Source organism: Pseudochaenichthys georgianus, chromosome 4 (assembly GCF_902827115.2).
Source record: "Pseudochaenichthys georgianus chromosome 4, fPseGeo1.2, whole genome shotgun sequence".
Taxonomy (NCBI): Eukaryota; Metazoa; Chordata; class Actinopteri; order Perciformes; family Channichthyidae; genus Pseudochaenichthys; species Pseudochaenichthys georgianus.
Window position 1 is genome coordinate 45062493 of NC_047506.1, and position 15613 is coordinate 45078105.

The following is a 15613-nucleotide window of genomic DNA, read 5'->3' on the forward strand; positions in this document are numbered from 1 at the left end:
CTTGCTAGCGATTCCCTCTCTAGTTTAGCATACTCAGCTTCGTTGTCCCTGGCCATAGAATCACGATTTTATGGGGCCGGAAAAAACTGGGGGAAAATACACACTAGCCGGTACTACGCTATATGGAAAGGCCACCAAAAACTGTCCTGGCCTGGACGCTAAAGGACGTTAAAACGGGGCTAGCCGCTGCAATGGAAATGCGCTATAACATACATTATTCTTACTCCGAGCACTACTTCTGCTCCTCCGTCGCTTCACACTTGCAGAGGGCGATTTCTCAACTGGCCGAACTGGTGTCCTGGTCGGTGATGACACCAGAAAGACCGATGGTACTGCATCTCCATTAAGTAATGGTTGTTCCATAAATCCCATGTTATGTTTTATCATAGTCTCAGAGTAGTCGTCCGGAAATTTGAAATGTTCGCTGCATACATGAGCCTGTAAATCTCTCGGTTCGGGCCGGCCACATTTCGCTAGCCACTGCCTCCGAATGTACTTCTTACGCTTACCTTTTGGCAACAGATGGAACCGAGCATTCCGTGGATTGTTCCTATCAGAATTGTGGCAACATTTGGCGATACAGTGAGGCATATTTCAAGAGAGAAACTACAGTAAATAACATGGAGATCAACGTGTCTTCGAAAACCAAACGCATGGTTTACGTCACGTCCGTAAAATGGCGGCGCCCACAGTGTTGATGTTATTTCGGTATATAATCAGTTTAAAATCACTGATAATGTCATCGGATTAAAAAAAAAAAAAAAAAGACTGGCAGAGACTGGTCTGTTTTATCGGATGATAATTATTTAAAAATGAGTTTCATGAGCATACCATTCCTTTAAATTCTTTTTGACTTTTATTAAATAACACAACTTTGCTTTAAACTTCTATTATTTGTTCATTTCTTGCCAACCAGGTTGTTTCTGTTTTTAAAGTGGAATTTCCTCCACAATTATATTCTCCCAGTATTTCACTGGCTCGTCAAAATGTTGTGCAGCAAACCTCAAACGAGCTTCAACATGCTTTCTCTTCAGTGATGGAGTCTTGCGTGGTGAGTGTGCATACAGGCCATGGTGGTGAGTGCATTACTTATTGTTTTCTTTGAAACAATTGTACCTGCTAACTCCAGGTCTCTCTGAAGACCCTTGGCTCTTGGACATCTCTTCTGATCATTATTTTCACTCCTCTGTCAGAGATCTTGCGAGGAGCACCTGGTCGTGGATGGTTTATGGTGAAATTATGTTCTTTCCACTTCCGGATTATGGCCCCAACAATGCTCTCAGGAACATTCAGAAGTTCAGCAATCCTTCTGTAACCAATGCCATCAGTGTGTTTTGCAACTATAAGGTTGCGAAGGTCTTGAGAGCACTCTTTGCTTTTCCCCACCATGAGAGGTTTCTTGTGTGACTCCTTGGTAATGAGACTTCTTTTTGTAGGCCATCAGTTGGGACTGAACCAGCTGATATTCATTTGTATTACCAAGGGACAGGATTGCTTTCTGATTACTGATATATTTCAGCAGGTGTCTTGGCTTTCCATGCCTTCTTGAACCTCCCTTTCTTCATGTGTTCAATACTTTATATCTGTGTCATTCCATTTTATTACACATAACTTAATTTATGGTCATCCATGGTTTAAACTATTTGCGTGTGAAGTGCATGGGTTGTTACCGACATCTGGCACCTTCAGAGATATATTTACTGAGAAGAATTGTGACGTGTTCAATAATTATTTATGGGACTTTTTACATTGTGAAAATCAACTTCTTTTAAACATATACTGATAGTAAGATCATATCAGCACCGGTCCATTGACGCAAGATAACGGAATAAATAGGGGGATTTTTAGAGAATATCTAATCACTTTAAAGAGACAATACTTTAAAGATTAGCTGCCTTTCTCTTCAAGGTTGATTATCTGGTTTTGCTTCAATTTATGAAGCTTCATCATTCATGATACTTTGGCTATTCCCTGAACTTTGTATCATACATTTAATCAAATACTTTAATTAAGAATTAAATATGATTCTTAGTACTCAACACCATCTAGCAGTCAAACATTGTTGATACAGCACTACATGTATCCGTCTACTTTGCATAATGTTTTTGCAGATTTTCTAAACTTTTTGTCCCATTTCCTAGTTAGGTAATACATTCATGTAACTTCCTCTAAAGAAATACAGATAACTTTGAGCCTCATCACCACATTAAAACCTATAGTGAATGTCAAAGTGATTTGAGATGGAAACAGTATAGAGAGTGTATTTACTGTGTCTGAGTGTCATGGCTGCTCCTCGTTTCCAGCGCTGGGTGTTCGGTTGCGGATTTGATTCCTCAGCTGTTCGATGAGTTCAGGGTTCTGCTGCTGCATCTGCTGAGCAAACTGCTGACCTCTGCAAGAAGCAAACAACACAAACACATGACATGTATCAGAATGCCTCTAAGCGGCCCACAGCAGGGTAATAGAGGGTTACAAAAGCAGCGCCCAGTGCAGATACCAGGCAGAAATAAAAAAAGATGAACATATGATATAAGGAGGCAAGCGCATATTAATGAGAAAGTAAGTAAAGATATAAAAGGATCTTTCCTTCAGATCACTGATATGGAGGATGATGGCTGGGGAAACATTGACTGCTTAGCCCAATACAGTGGGCAAAATAAAAGTAAGTCAATGTGACAAGACAAAAGTTAACAAGAGATGCATCGATTGCAATTTTGTTGGGCAATTCTAATTATCTTAACGTCTGACCTGCTGCTTTTGCATACATAACATAAGTACAAATCTCTTCATCGAGAGATGATGTCTTCAGCACTGTGTGGCTCTGACAGTGAAACCATCATGCTGCAAGTGTGGAGGGAGGCATGTGGTGCAGTGGGTTGTGCCTTGGTGTTGGGATCAGGGGGTCACAGGTTCAAACCCCGCTGCAGTCAGCATGTCGTTGAGTCCTTGAGACACTTCACCCCAAAGTGCTCCTGTGGGGATTGCCCTCAGTGTTGAGTGTGTGAGTCGCTTTGGATAAAAGTGTCTAACAAGTGTCATGTGATGTGAAAGTGTGTGATTTTGACTCTAAATATGAAACTGATCATGTTGAATTCGAATGATCGGTAAACTTGTGTTTCTCTTTATTAGGTCGTAAATGCAACTCAAATGAAATTCCTTTTCAGTAGTCCATGTGTGTCCAGAGAATACATTTGTTTCTTAGCGCCTGTGGTAAGAAATAATAAAACTGTCAGTATGGACCTTTTGCTAAATTACTTACGCCTGGATTAGTCCTGATAAATCTCCCGCTCCAGCAGCAGGTCCGGGTGGTGCTGCACTTCCTCCAAGTCCCCCTAGACCTCCGGGCATTCCTCCGGGCATTCCCCGGGGCATTCCCCCGGGCATTCCCCCGGGCATTCCCCCGGGCATTCCCCCGGGCATTCCTCCCGGCATTCCTCCCGGCATTCCTCCCGGCATTCCTCCCGGCATTCCTCCCGGCATTCCTCCCGGCATTCCTCCCGGCATTCCTCCCGGCATTCCTCCCGGCATTCCTCCCGGCATTCCTCCCGGCAAGCCACCTGGCATTCCTCCTGCTCCTCCTGGCATCCCAGCACCTCCTCCTGGCATCCCACCATACGCTCCTGACATCATCCCTGACATCCTGGTGGAGAGAGAACAGATTGGAAGTTACCCTCAACAAAAAGCAGAAGGGAAGAAACAGACGGAGAGAAACTGAAAATCCACTTACAGCTGCTGCACCTGAGGATTGTTCATCAGAGAGGACGCCTGCAGGGAGACAGAAGTTTACATATTCATTCTGAGCAGAGTTCTAACGGGTACAGGAAGGATTACCAAAAGAAAACCTTAGAATCAGTCAAAATCAAATGTATTATTATATGAGTAGAGTCTGACCCACACTGGGACTCACAGATACAGTAGCCTTCGTTTTATTGTGGTTTGTGTTTTTAAACAAGGATCCTTTATATTTGGTTATTAATGAGTTTTGGTACATTTTGAAAAATAAACATAACACTGCCGTGTTAAAGGCTCTGAATCCTTTCACTTGAAACCACCGTCAAATGTAAGATGAACGCCATAGTTTGCTGGCTGTTTTTTTTTTATTATTATCTGGATTGAAAAATCTGGGGTGGCTCAGGAGGTGGATGGTCCTCGTCTAACCCGAAGGTCTGTGGCTCAATTTCCAAGCCCTGCACTAAACATGTCGACTGTCCCTTGGGCGCGATACTTAACCCCAAATTGTGTCTGATGGCGTGGCACACCGTGTGTAAGTGTGTGTTTGAATGTTACTGTGCCTGAGCAGGTGCAGTTTGTATGGCAGCCTCTGCCTCTGTAGGAATGTGTGTGAATGCTTTCTATATGTGATAGCGCTTGTACACATGCAGTCTATCAACCATCAAAAGTAGTGGGCTATTTAGAAATATTGGGTTCATGCTTGATTTTGGGACCCAGTAGTGAAGAGTCTCTCTGACGGATTAGTAATCTGCAATGTTTAACACCTCTGAGAAGCACCCGCTAAAGAGTTTAGCACTTGTTTCTTAAGTGAAAAGGAAAATAAAAGTGGTGGAGATTATCTGACTGAAATAAACATATAGGTAATTAGACGAAAGATTTTCCAGTCGACTAATAGTCCTCAATTCAGGCGAAAAGTCGACTAATCTAAAACACACATTTATGATTATTAATATTATTGTTTATTTTGTATTTCTCTCAAAATGGTATCAGTTTCAAAGGCTGATAAAGAACGTTATTATAAGAGCATGGTACGTTGTGCTTCACAACAAAGCAGTAATAATGAACCTTTGAAATATAGATTCAATGTTACACTTAGAAAGTGCATGAGTCACAGCGCAACGCCCGGTCGTAGCGTCCGCCCGTCAGCGGTATGAACAGCAGAAGCTCCGGGCAGGATTCTTAATGTGTGTCGGAGCAAGCAGCGAGTACACACACTAAGCATTTAGTTCTAGTTTCTATCATTCATATCTGAATATAACAACCCAATAAATACTACACAGGAAACACCGAGATATATGCGCGTCGTCAAAAGTCCCTCCGCACATTAAACCCTCATCATGAAATGAAAGCTAGCATTTTTTGGGGCTAATAGAGTGATGAAAAATTAGTTGACAAATACTTTGTTCGCCAACTAACGTTAAGTCGACTAATTGGGGGCAGCTCTATAAGTAAGTTGAACGTTCGTTAGCCACAGAGTTTATTTTCTGCAATCACCAACATCCAGTGGAGAACTCTCGTTGCTCTTTGCCCAGGGAGCACTTGTGATGCAAACTTTTGGGTCGGCCTACTAAAATAGCGTATCACTGCACCCCTCAAGTATACATAACAACTATGAGAAACAACATTATAATCTATATCAATTACAGACTAATCCACAGGCTGATTTAGGTAACCTTTGTGTAGGTAGGATTGGACAGATGACAGAAACAGACCGAGTGAGCTCTCACCATGTTCATGAAGCCGGGGTTACCGAGCAGACCGGCCAGATCTACTCCACCCATCCCTGCTGTCTGAGAGAGAGAGAGAGAGGGGGGGGGGGGGGGGGTGAGTACACATATGTCCCTGCATATCTGCTCTGTATAAAACGTCCTCTTTGTTCTTACTGGACTGGACGTTTCCATCTTCTCCTCTGCGATCTTCAGGTTGGTTTTGTAGGTGTCGTTGTCGGGGTCGAGCTCCAGAGCTTTCTTGTAGTAAGTCCCTGCTTCTGTGTGTTTGTTGAGGCTGGCCAGAGCCAAACTGAAAGACAAAGAACACACCAGGATTTCCATCAGAACCTTAACAACCTCCCTGAAACAAAGCATTCATGGGATTTCTCCAGTTTATAGCAGAAAACGTGCTCCGTGGGAAACAAACATTGATGATACATATATGTTTTGTTCAGTAGGATAATCTCCACATATTAATTAAATATATATATATTTCCTGCAAAACAAATAATCTTGATAGCTTATATTAACCAGTCCTTATTTCAGGCATCTCACCAGAAACACATTCAAAGATCAGTCGCAACAAGTGACCCAAAGTGCTTGATTGCTAACTCATGTCCGGGTTGTAGGACTCATTCCTGCACCACCTACACGCAGTTGAACAATCTGAAGGTGATATTATCTTTCATCGATTACAGCTGCTACAGCTAAACAACGAGATTCACAGTCAGCAGAGGGAACAAGCCTGACAACTGTGCTGCATTTCAGAAGAAAGGGAGCTGTAATGCAGTGGGTTATTCAGAAGGCAGCAGCTGAGGCCGAGCCTGGTCTTACCCCATCCTCCCGTAGGCTTTGCTGTAGTTTGGGTCGATGCTGATGGCCTGCTCGCAGTCCTGCACCGCTCCAGCATAGTTCCCTAGTTTACTGTATGCTGCAGCCCTGAGCACACAAAAAAACTTCACGTCAACTCTTCAACTTTGAGTTCAGGTCAAGATCATTCCAGGATAAGCCTGGTTGGTAGGGATGGGTATCGTTAGGATTTTATCGATACCGATACCGCTTATCGATTCCGGTATTTTTCGATACTTTTCAATAATTTGGTGCTCAACATTATAGACATGATTTAAAGGTGGAGGCGTGTGGCGCAGTGGGTAGAGCCTTGGTGTTGGGATCAGGGGAGCACAGGTTCCCTTCACCCCAAAGTGCTCCTGTGGGGATCGTCCACAGTACTGAGTATGTAAGTCGCTTTGGATAAAAGCGTCTAACGAGTGACATGTCATGTCATTCCAAGATGTGAAGATTAAACAGTCATTTTGTTGTAATTTATTTATTATTTAATGTAACTTTTTCAGTGTCATACCAAGCAAGTATGAGTGTGTTTGACAGTGTGTCTCTGGAAGGGGGCGTTAATTAGGGACAGTTTATAAATCCATGTAAAACGAGACGCTGCGTGCGCACCTCCTAAACCGAAAGCTCCGGTCGGCTAACCATTATAATCCGTTTATTGCGTTTATTGTAATGATGGATTATCAGTAATCATTTTAAAGTTACAGAGACATTGGATTAACCGTTGTTATGCCCTTGAACAGCAAAGGTAAGACATAATTATCATCATGGCGAAGTAAAGTGAAGTTCTTTTCTTGCTCTTTCCTGGCTGCTAGCTCAGTGACTTTTTATACCAATGGAATCTGTGGAATCTCAGCTTTCATGTGGCATGTTGTTTGTGCAGATAAAATGACGTAGAAAAGATCGCTTTTGCCAGTGATGTGCTAAAGTAGCCGTTAGCCCGTTTTGCTAAGTGTTGATTTTAGACTCTTGGTGTTGGACTTCTGTTCCGTGTAGGTACAATGGTTAATATCGTCTGTTAGCTGAGTTGTTCCCGTTAAGTGGGTATGCATCGTTAATAGCTTGTTAAATGTTAAGAAGCCTTGAGACGCTGTTTCTAGCAAGATGTTGTGTCTGCCCCTGCTATGGTCTGCCCCTGCTATGGTCTGCCCCTGCTATTGCTATGGTCTGCCCCTGCTATTGCTATGGTCTGCCCCTGCTATGGTCTGCCCCTGCTATGGTCTGCCCCTGCTATGGTCTGCCCCTGCTATGGTCTGCCCCTGCTATGGTCTGCCCCTGCTATGGTCTGCCCCCGGGAGTCTCACAATAATAAGAGCGCTGTTAGGAGAGATGACGAGTGGCATTCACAGTGGCCAATCAGAGTGGTATTCAAACCGGATACGTCACACGGGATGAACTCAACTAAGGAAGTAGCGTAATTCATATACCGATAGCAGCACCGTTTGTCCAGCGGCGGTATACCAATACCGTCCAATCAGGTACCGGTACTGACTTAGTACCGGTTCTCGATACCCATCCCTACTGGTTGGTGTACACTTATGCATGCATCCATTGTAGAAGTGTCAGACTGAATGACACTCAAATACTAGAGAGAAAAAAGGTCTGCTTTAGGATTTTGATCTAAACATTTAAACGCCCTAAATCTAAGCAGTATCCGATATTATTATAACAAACATATTGTAATAATGTAAAATTGATTTTACATTACATTACATGGTGTATAATTAGATTACGTTTCTAAACTTGATTATCTAAGTTGTATGCTATATTATAATTTTACACCACCACATGTGGGAGTTGATTATTGTATTTTGAACAGCACTACATCTGTGTTATAATTTTAGTTACTTTGCACATTCTGATAAATAATACAAAATATAGCCTTGTCAGAAAATAAGATGTAATGTATTATAATGATAATAGGATTCGTATAGTAAGAAAATGTATGAGCTATCAGTCAGAATAGAAACTTTTAGGGAGACCTGACGGGACACTGACCTGTTGCAGTAATAGACGGCGTTCTGAGCGTTGATGGCGATGGCCTTCGAGTAAAACTCAACAGCAGCTCCGTAGTTCTCCACTTTCATTTGGTCGTTACCTGCAGTTCAAAACACATCACCTTATTGTAAATAAAATATAGAAAATAAATCCCAAATAACGGCAGTGAAGAGAAGATCCTTCCTTATTGTCGTCTCACCATCAGTTTTGAGCACCTCTGCCTCTTCTCTCTGATCCTCGGTGATGGAGTTAGGAGGTTGTTGAGGAGCGGTGTTGTTGTTGACCTGCGACTCAACCGGAAGCTGCAACAAACAAACTGAGACTGACATCCCTGCCTCAACATACTCAACCTGATTTGATCTTTATTAACAGATATTTATATTTCACATGTGAAAAGTCACACAAGCTGCTTTACCCCGGCTGTGGCTGAGGCGAAGATCTCCGGTAACGTCATGGGGACAGCGAGGGTATGGTCGTCAGTCGAAACTTCAAACGCTGTCTCCAAACACTGAACAGCAACTGCAGAAGGGCAAACTCACTCTATAAACAATCTGATAAAACAACATAAAACTACCACCATTACCTCATTCACACCAACGCGGTTCCAGGGCCGGTTCGGAGCTGGAGCTTGAAAAGCACCGGGTTTTCCTGTTCACACCGCAGCTGAGCAGCCTCTCCGTTTCAAGCACCAAAAAAAATTGTCCGGCGCGAGCAAAAGCACCGCATACGTCACGCTTACGTCGATGCGGCGGCAGGGGGAATCGGAATCGTCGTTGAAGTTGATGATTACGATTGTAAAGCAGTTTTTAATGTAGCATGTAACGACTGTAAAGTTGGTAGGAAAGTCGTCCAATTTCTTCCATTTCGTTTCGACAGAGCAAAACCAAAACGAGTAGCACTTCAACACAATCAAGTGTGTGAGCTGTGAGGGGTTCCCGCACGGTTTGGCTTTATAAAGCAGGCACGCAAACGGTTACGTCATGGCGCAAATAATGACGCAATGACGCAGCACCAGTCGGACTCTGGGCGGTGTGAAAAGAGCCGGAGCTAAACCGAAGAACCGGTTCTGAACCTGAAAAGCTCTGGCACGGAGCTTGAACCGGAGTTGCGATCCCGCTTATCGATCCGGTCTTTTAACGGTACTTTTATCGGTTCTTTTGGAGAAAAAAAACAAGGTAAACTAACTAAACAAATTGTGAACAAAACTAACATTGCTTTTTATTTGAATTAAATAAATCATATTTCACCTCAAAAGAAACAACAATGTTTTAACAAATCGTGTTAAATAATCTGATGACAGAATTGTAAACAGAATAGCTGAAACAAAACTAGAAAATGCATTTCCTGCAGAAAATGCGTGCGAATGCTGGAAACTGTGAACATTTATGGCTGAATTTAGCTGAAAATGCAGAAAAAGCTGAATGTGTTATTAGCTGAATGGTAGCTGCTTTTAGCTAAACAAATGCAGAAAAAGCTTAATATTTCAAAGAAAAGGTTTAAAAAAAGGTATAAACAACAACATGTATAGCCCTGATGTCCTGAAATAGCTGAATAATATAATAGTTGAATGGGTTCTGCAGCTGAAAATAGGCTGAAGGAGTTAAATATCAGATGTAAGTAGTAGTGAATGAATTTGTATTAAGATGAGAAAAGAAAGTAAAAAGGCAGCAGAATATTTTGACTGCAAACTTTTCGACTAAAACCATACGTCACCAATAATGTATAAAATATGTGGAACCTGTTGAAGTCAGTATGAAGTCTCCATCAGACAGAAAATAATAGGCTGAGACAGTCTGTTAAAGTCTAGTCTGTCAGTGTTTGTTTCTGTTCCTGAGCACCTACTCAGAACACCTGTGTGTGTCCAGAGATCAGAGACAACCAACTGCAGCACTGCGTCCCATAAGAATGCATTGACTTGTATATCTGACCATTTTGCCACTCGTTCAAAAACTATGGAGAGAGAGAGAGAGAGAGAGTGTTGTCTGTGTTTGAGAGAGTGTGTGTGTGTGTGTGTGTGTGTGTGTGTGTGTGTGTGTGTGTGTGTGTGTGTGTGTGTGTGTGTGTGTGTGTGTGTGTGTGTGTTTGAGAGAGAGTGTGTGTTTGAGAGAGAGTGTGTGTTTGAGAGAGAGTGTGTGTTTGAGAGAGAGTGTGTGTTTGAGAGAGAGTGTGTGTTTGAGAGATAGTGTGTGTGTGTGTGTGTGTGTGTGTGTGTGTGTGTGTGGTGTGTGTGTGTGTGTGTGTGTGTGTGTGTGTGTGTGTGTGTGTTTGAGAGAGTGTGTGTGTTTGAGAGTGTGTTTGAGAGAGTGTTTGAGAGAGTGTTTGAGAGAGTGTTTGAGAGAGTGTGTGTGTGTGTGTGTGTGTGTGTGTGTGTGTGTGTGTGTGTGTGTGTGTGTGTGTGTGTGTGTTTGAGAGAGTGTGTGTGTTTGAGAGAGTGTGTGTGTTTGAGAGAGAGTGTGTGTGTGTGTGTGTGTGTGTGTGTGTGTGTGTGTGTGTGTGTGTGTGTGTGTGTGTGTGTGTGTGTGTGTGTGTGTGTGTGTGTGTGTGTGTGTGTGTGTGTGTGTGTGTGTGTGTGTGTGTGTGTGTGTGTGTGTGTGTGTGTGTGTGTGTGTGTGTGTGTGTGTGTGTGTGTGTGTGTGTGTGTGTGTGTGAGAGAGAGAGAGAGAGAGGGAGTATGCTCTGATGATGTCAATCACTGTGTGTGTGGCTCCAATCTGCCCAGCAACACCATGACAACCAACTGCAGCACTGAGTCCCATAAGAATGCATTGAGGATTATATCTGACAATGTTGCCACCTGTTCAAAAACTATGGCTCCTATAAAAATAAATGACCAGACCGTGAGCATCAGGGAACCCCAATGAACTGAAATATGTTGTTTTTTGGGGTTTTGTGTGTAAAATGTGGAGATGGGAGCAGTTTGTCTAAAGTGTACTTCTCCCTGCTCTGAAGAAAGATCTGGAACAATTTAACATGGCAATCAATTGGGAGCTAGCTGGACTTTTTCTCTCTTCATGCCCTCAAGAGGCATTTTGTTTAAAATCTTTTCTTATTTTATTTTTATTTTCCAACCTAGGAGAGGTTTTCCTACGTTTTTCATGAAAAAATATGTCTGAGGAGTGTAGGGTTTGGGAATTATGGCAAGTTTAAAATATTTTTGAGGGAGAATTTTAAAGAGCCTGTGACACCATCCCAACAACTGTTGTGCAATGAAATATTGGGCTACTAGTAATCTCGAACCGTCAGTTTAAAAAAGAAAAAGCGATACCGTTTAGTTAAAAATCAATAATTTCGAACATCGCGGGGAAATTCCTTCACTCATTTTGAAGTTTTGGGGGAAGCCGGAAGTGACGTCAATGCGGGAACGCTTCGAGAGCCAAACACGGACAAAGTGTGTTGTCATGCGTAGAAATGGTGAATTACTGAGTTTAGGCACGTTAATAACGTTTTAATGAAGTTGACTACAGTATATTCATATTTGTCAGTGCTTTCATGTCAATTCGGCGACATAAACATAAATGATCGTGGTGAAGATGATGATTACATTAGGATTAAAAATCGGGAGTGAGAGCTGCTGAATTTCCTCCCGTCGGATGTGATATAAAAACAAACCGATTATTTTTGTGGTTGTAAACTCAAGTGGATGAAACTACATTTATTAGTGCTTTCATGTCAATTCGGCGAACATATGATACATTAAATGATCGTGAGGATGATGATTAAAAATCGTTTGTTTGAGCCGGTCTGCATTTCCTGATGAGAAAACAAACCGATGCTTTTTGTAGTTGTAGTAGTACACCAACGTGGATTAAACGTGTGGTTTTTTACCACAATGTTGGGGAAATTAATGGATAAAATGCACGGATTATTATTATTATTATTCCCACTCCGATCGGGACACTAGGTCCACCGTTTCCCCGCAGCGAGGCTCCCCCCGTTGACAGTTTACGTGGGCTGGGTGCAGTGGCGGACTGGCCATCGGGACGAATCCCGATGGGCCGGTACCGAAGTGGGCCGGTCGGATAAGTAACTAGCACATCCCCCATAGGCGGCGCGTGAGGCTCAGGTTTGAGAAGGCTAAATAACTTCTTTTACCTGACGCTGCCCGCCTCCGGCGTCTATAGAAAAGAGATCAACTCAGTGTGCGGAGTTTAAATCTCTCAAGTCATATTACAGGATAAAGGAAATACAGGTTAAACTGCCGTATGCAGAGAAGACGCCGACGTGTCGCACTTATCATTCATATTACATCATCAATCAGTCGATCATCGATCATATAATATCATAATATATCATATATTTCCTGATCTGAGTCAGCTTCTCCAGCCTCATCTGGCCGTGCAACACTCACAGTGTCACAGACTGGATGCAGAAGTATTATTTAACACATTATGTTGACGAAACACTCGAGACAAATGTAATTAAAGTCAGATCCACTCGTGTCTTAGACGTGAACGCGCTCTCAGCTGGAGAGAGAAACCCTGGCTTGATTTACCGAGTTGATAACCAGCGTCGTAGGACCGCTTAGCGAGATCTAGTTTGTTGTTGTTAGTTTGTTTGTTACTCAAACATATCCAGGGTCTGTTGAACTGGCTTCGTAGTACAGGGCACAGGTGGCGAGCAGCGCTAATGTCAAAGACACAGACATTATACATTATATTTGTATTTTACCAGGATGCAGTGACACAAATATTTACATATTTACATTTACTATCTACAGCACCCGCCGCCCCTGACATCCCCCACTCCCCCCGTTGACAATTTACTAGCGGTACCGAAGTGGGCCGGTCGAGAGTCCCGGGATGATTTGTAGTCCCATTCCACCACTGGCTACATGACCAGATGATCGCCCATATTGACGCACCTCATTCCTAAACTTCTAACAGATACAACATAAACCGATCCTTCAGCCTCATATGAGCTCTCAGACACGTTCAACATTAACCTGTCATCGCTGTCTGAGCGTGCTGCTGTGTGCGCCGTCGTGCGTTTACATCTGACTGTATATATATAAAGGTTTACATGCAGAAGCTGGGATCCTGGACGGTGCAGCTGGAGCGCTGTGCCCGCAATGACGTCACCCATCATTTGGCGGGACTTGAAGAATCCGCGAGAAGATCCAGAAAATGGTCAACATTGAAGGCAGATTAATGGTTATCAAAGTACAAATATCCAAAATCAGTTCAGTAACGGTTTTCAAGGGGACGATATGTACTCAAATTGATGGGTTTGGATGATGGGGGAAAACCGTGTCACAGGCTCTTTAAGCACTGCTCCACTCTGTTTTGAGATCAAAGCACTCTAGAGTTAACGAGCTGCTCCATCCACTCTAATGTTAAAATCTGAAAAAGGCCTCTCTGCTAAGCTCCAAACTAAATTCAATATCTCAAAAAGTGTAAAAGATATCAAAAATATGTTATACAAGTGTTATAGCTGAAGGTATTGTGATCATATAAAAGTTGGAATGAATTGTTTGGCTGAAATTATGTGGAAGGAGAAGCATTTGGCGCAAAGTGTAGGAAAAGTGGATTTGAAGGCATCTCCCATTGACTTCAATGTTAAAAAAAGAGTTTAAAAAGCTGAATATTTCAAAAAGTATAAAATGTTTTGAAAAAGTTGAAGGTTTCCCATCGATTCGTGAACAGGCTGAATAGTTTAATATTTGAATGGTTTCTGTAGCTGAAAGTAAGTTGAAGTTATGGAGAGCTAAAGTATTGGCTGAAATAAGGGGAAGAATAAAGATTTGAAGAACAATAAAGAGTAACTCAGTTTCCTCTAATCTTTAGCCCATGTTTGTATAATGGAGTTAACTCCGTGTGTTGCTGCTAGCATACAGAACACCTGACGTGGAAACGTTCCTCGTGGATGGGGCTACAGAGCTGCTAGAAAGACAGTGGAACCCGGTGCATTCCTCCGTCTGGATGTGGAGCACTTTTGCTAAATGTTTAGACAAATTGCTCGTGTTACCGCCCTCACATGCTAAACTCTTATTGCACTTTAGGCAACGAGCATCGAGACGGGTAAAGTTTAACCACCTCGGAGCGCGTTCTCTCCGCCATCTCCTCCGTGTGTGTGTTGCTGCATGTAGCAGCCGCGTGTGTGTGTAAACTGCCCCGCCCCCTCGCAAGCAGGCGGGCGAGAGAGATCGAAAATACTAAAAATAAACTAAGACGACGCATTTTGCAGTCTTTTTGCGTATTAGAAACGGAGTTGGCGAAACTAAAACAGCAATATAATGTTTGTGTAGCAATAATACATATGACATATTTTTTACGTGTCTCCAGTACCGATAAAAAGACCGCTAACGTCGGAGCTTAACGGTACCACGGTCTTTAATAATTCAGCCCCGGGGCTCGGTACCCATCCCTAGGTATAAGTGGTGTTGATCATCACTATTTGACATCTCATATCTGGGTTTTTGGGGAAAGCAACATAATTTGTATTACAACAATTATAACAGTAAGATATGTCAAGTTACTTAGTCTCTTATCCTTAAATATACATTATCTGCCGATAAATAGCTAGATCATATACTTATATTTACCTGAAAGTTGTTGGATGAGCTTCTGACACATTAAATGAACAACTAAGATACAACATAATATGTAATGTATATCATTTAATAATATATTGGAATCGACAGGACATCCTACAGAGAAAATGTCTCACTCTCCTGCAAGTGTTGAGAAACACTCAATCCACTCTGATTATAGCATCAAAGAGTGAAAATTCTTCACGATAAGTTATTTTTAAACATCTCTGTGGCTCGTACATCCAATATACTTGCAGTACACACATAATTTGAGCGGAAAAATATCTCATTGTGATAGTATATCAAATAATATCATATATAATAATAATATAAAATGTTTTAGTCATGTATTTTACCCCTGGTTTTGTTGTCTAAGGAGGACTCACCTTCCAGACTCTCCTGGGCCCCTGAGGACAGGTTCCCTGACTTGAGCTGATCATGGAGGAACTGGAGGATGGAGAAGGCGAGACGCTTGTTGTCTGTCATGGTGACGGAGGCTCAGACCTCTCTGTGGTCACTGAGGGAGAGAGACCCTGGAAATAAGGACAAGGACAATATTCCTCAGTTAGTCAAGTTGTGATTATATTAATAAATGTCATGCAGAGGGAAAAAAAACACAGTATTATATGTATGATTTATAAACTTAGTTTTAAATTAGATGTAATTCCTGTTACAGAGTAGGGATGGGAATTTGAAAGCAAATGTATATTCGAATATTCGAACCCCAAAAAAACGGTTAACCGATTAACCGAAATGTACATATCCTATATATATATATATATATATATATATATATTCA

General features: G+C 42.2%; 1 protein-coding gene across 1 annotated transcript in view; it reads right to left on the reverse strand.

Annotated features, from left to right (window-relative positions):
- Window positions 1-15613, reverse strand: part of LOC117445635 (small glutamine-rich tetratricopeptide repeat-containing protein alpha-like) — a 41220-nt gene that overhangs the window by 8449 nt on the left and 17158 nt on the right. The window contains exons 2-11 of the mRNA XM_034081403.1: window positions 15201-15347; window positions 8701-8804; window positions 8485-8587; window positions 8286-8385; window positions 6276-6380; window positions 5616-5751; window positions 5460-5522; window positions 3728-3765; window positions 3260-3640; window positions 2269-2392 (exon numbers count right to left, since the gene is read on the reverse strand). Of these exons, the coding sequence (XP_033937294.1) occupies window positions 2281-2392; window positions 3260-3640; window positions 3728-3765; window positions 5460-5522; window positions 5616-5751; window positions 6276-6380; window positions 8286-8385; window positions 8485-8587; window positions 8701-8804; window positions 15201-15300 (1242 nt within the window). The 5' untranslated portion in view covers window positions 15301-15347 and the 3' untranslated portion in view covers window positions 2269-2280. The remainder of the gene's footprint in view (window positions 1-2268; window positions 2393-3259; window positions 3641-3727; window positions 3766-5459; window positions 5523-5615; window positions 5752-6275; window positions 6381-8285; window positions 8386-8484; window positions 8588-8700; window positions 8805-15200; window positions 15348-15613) is intronic.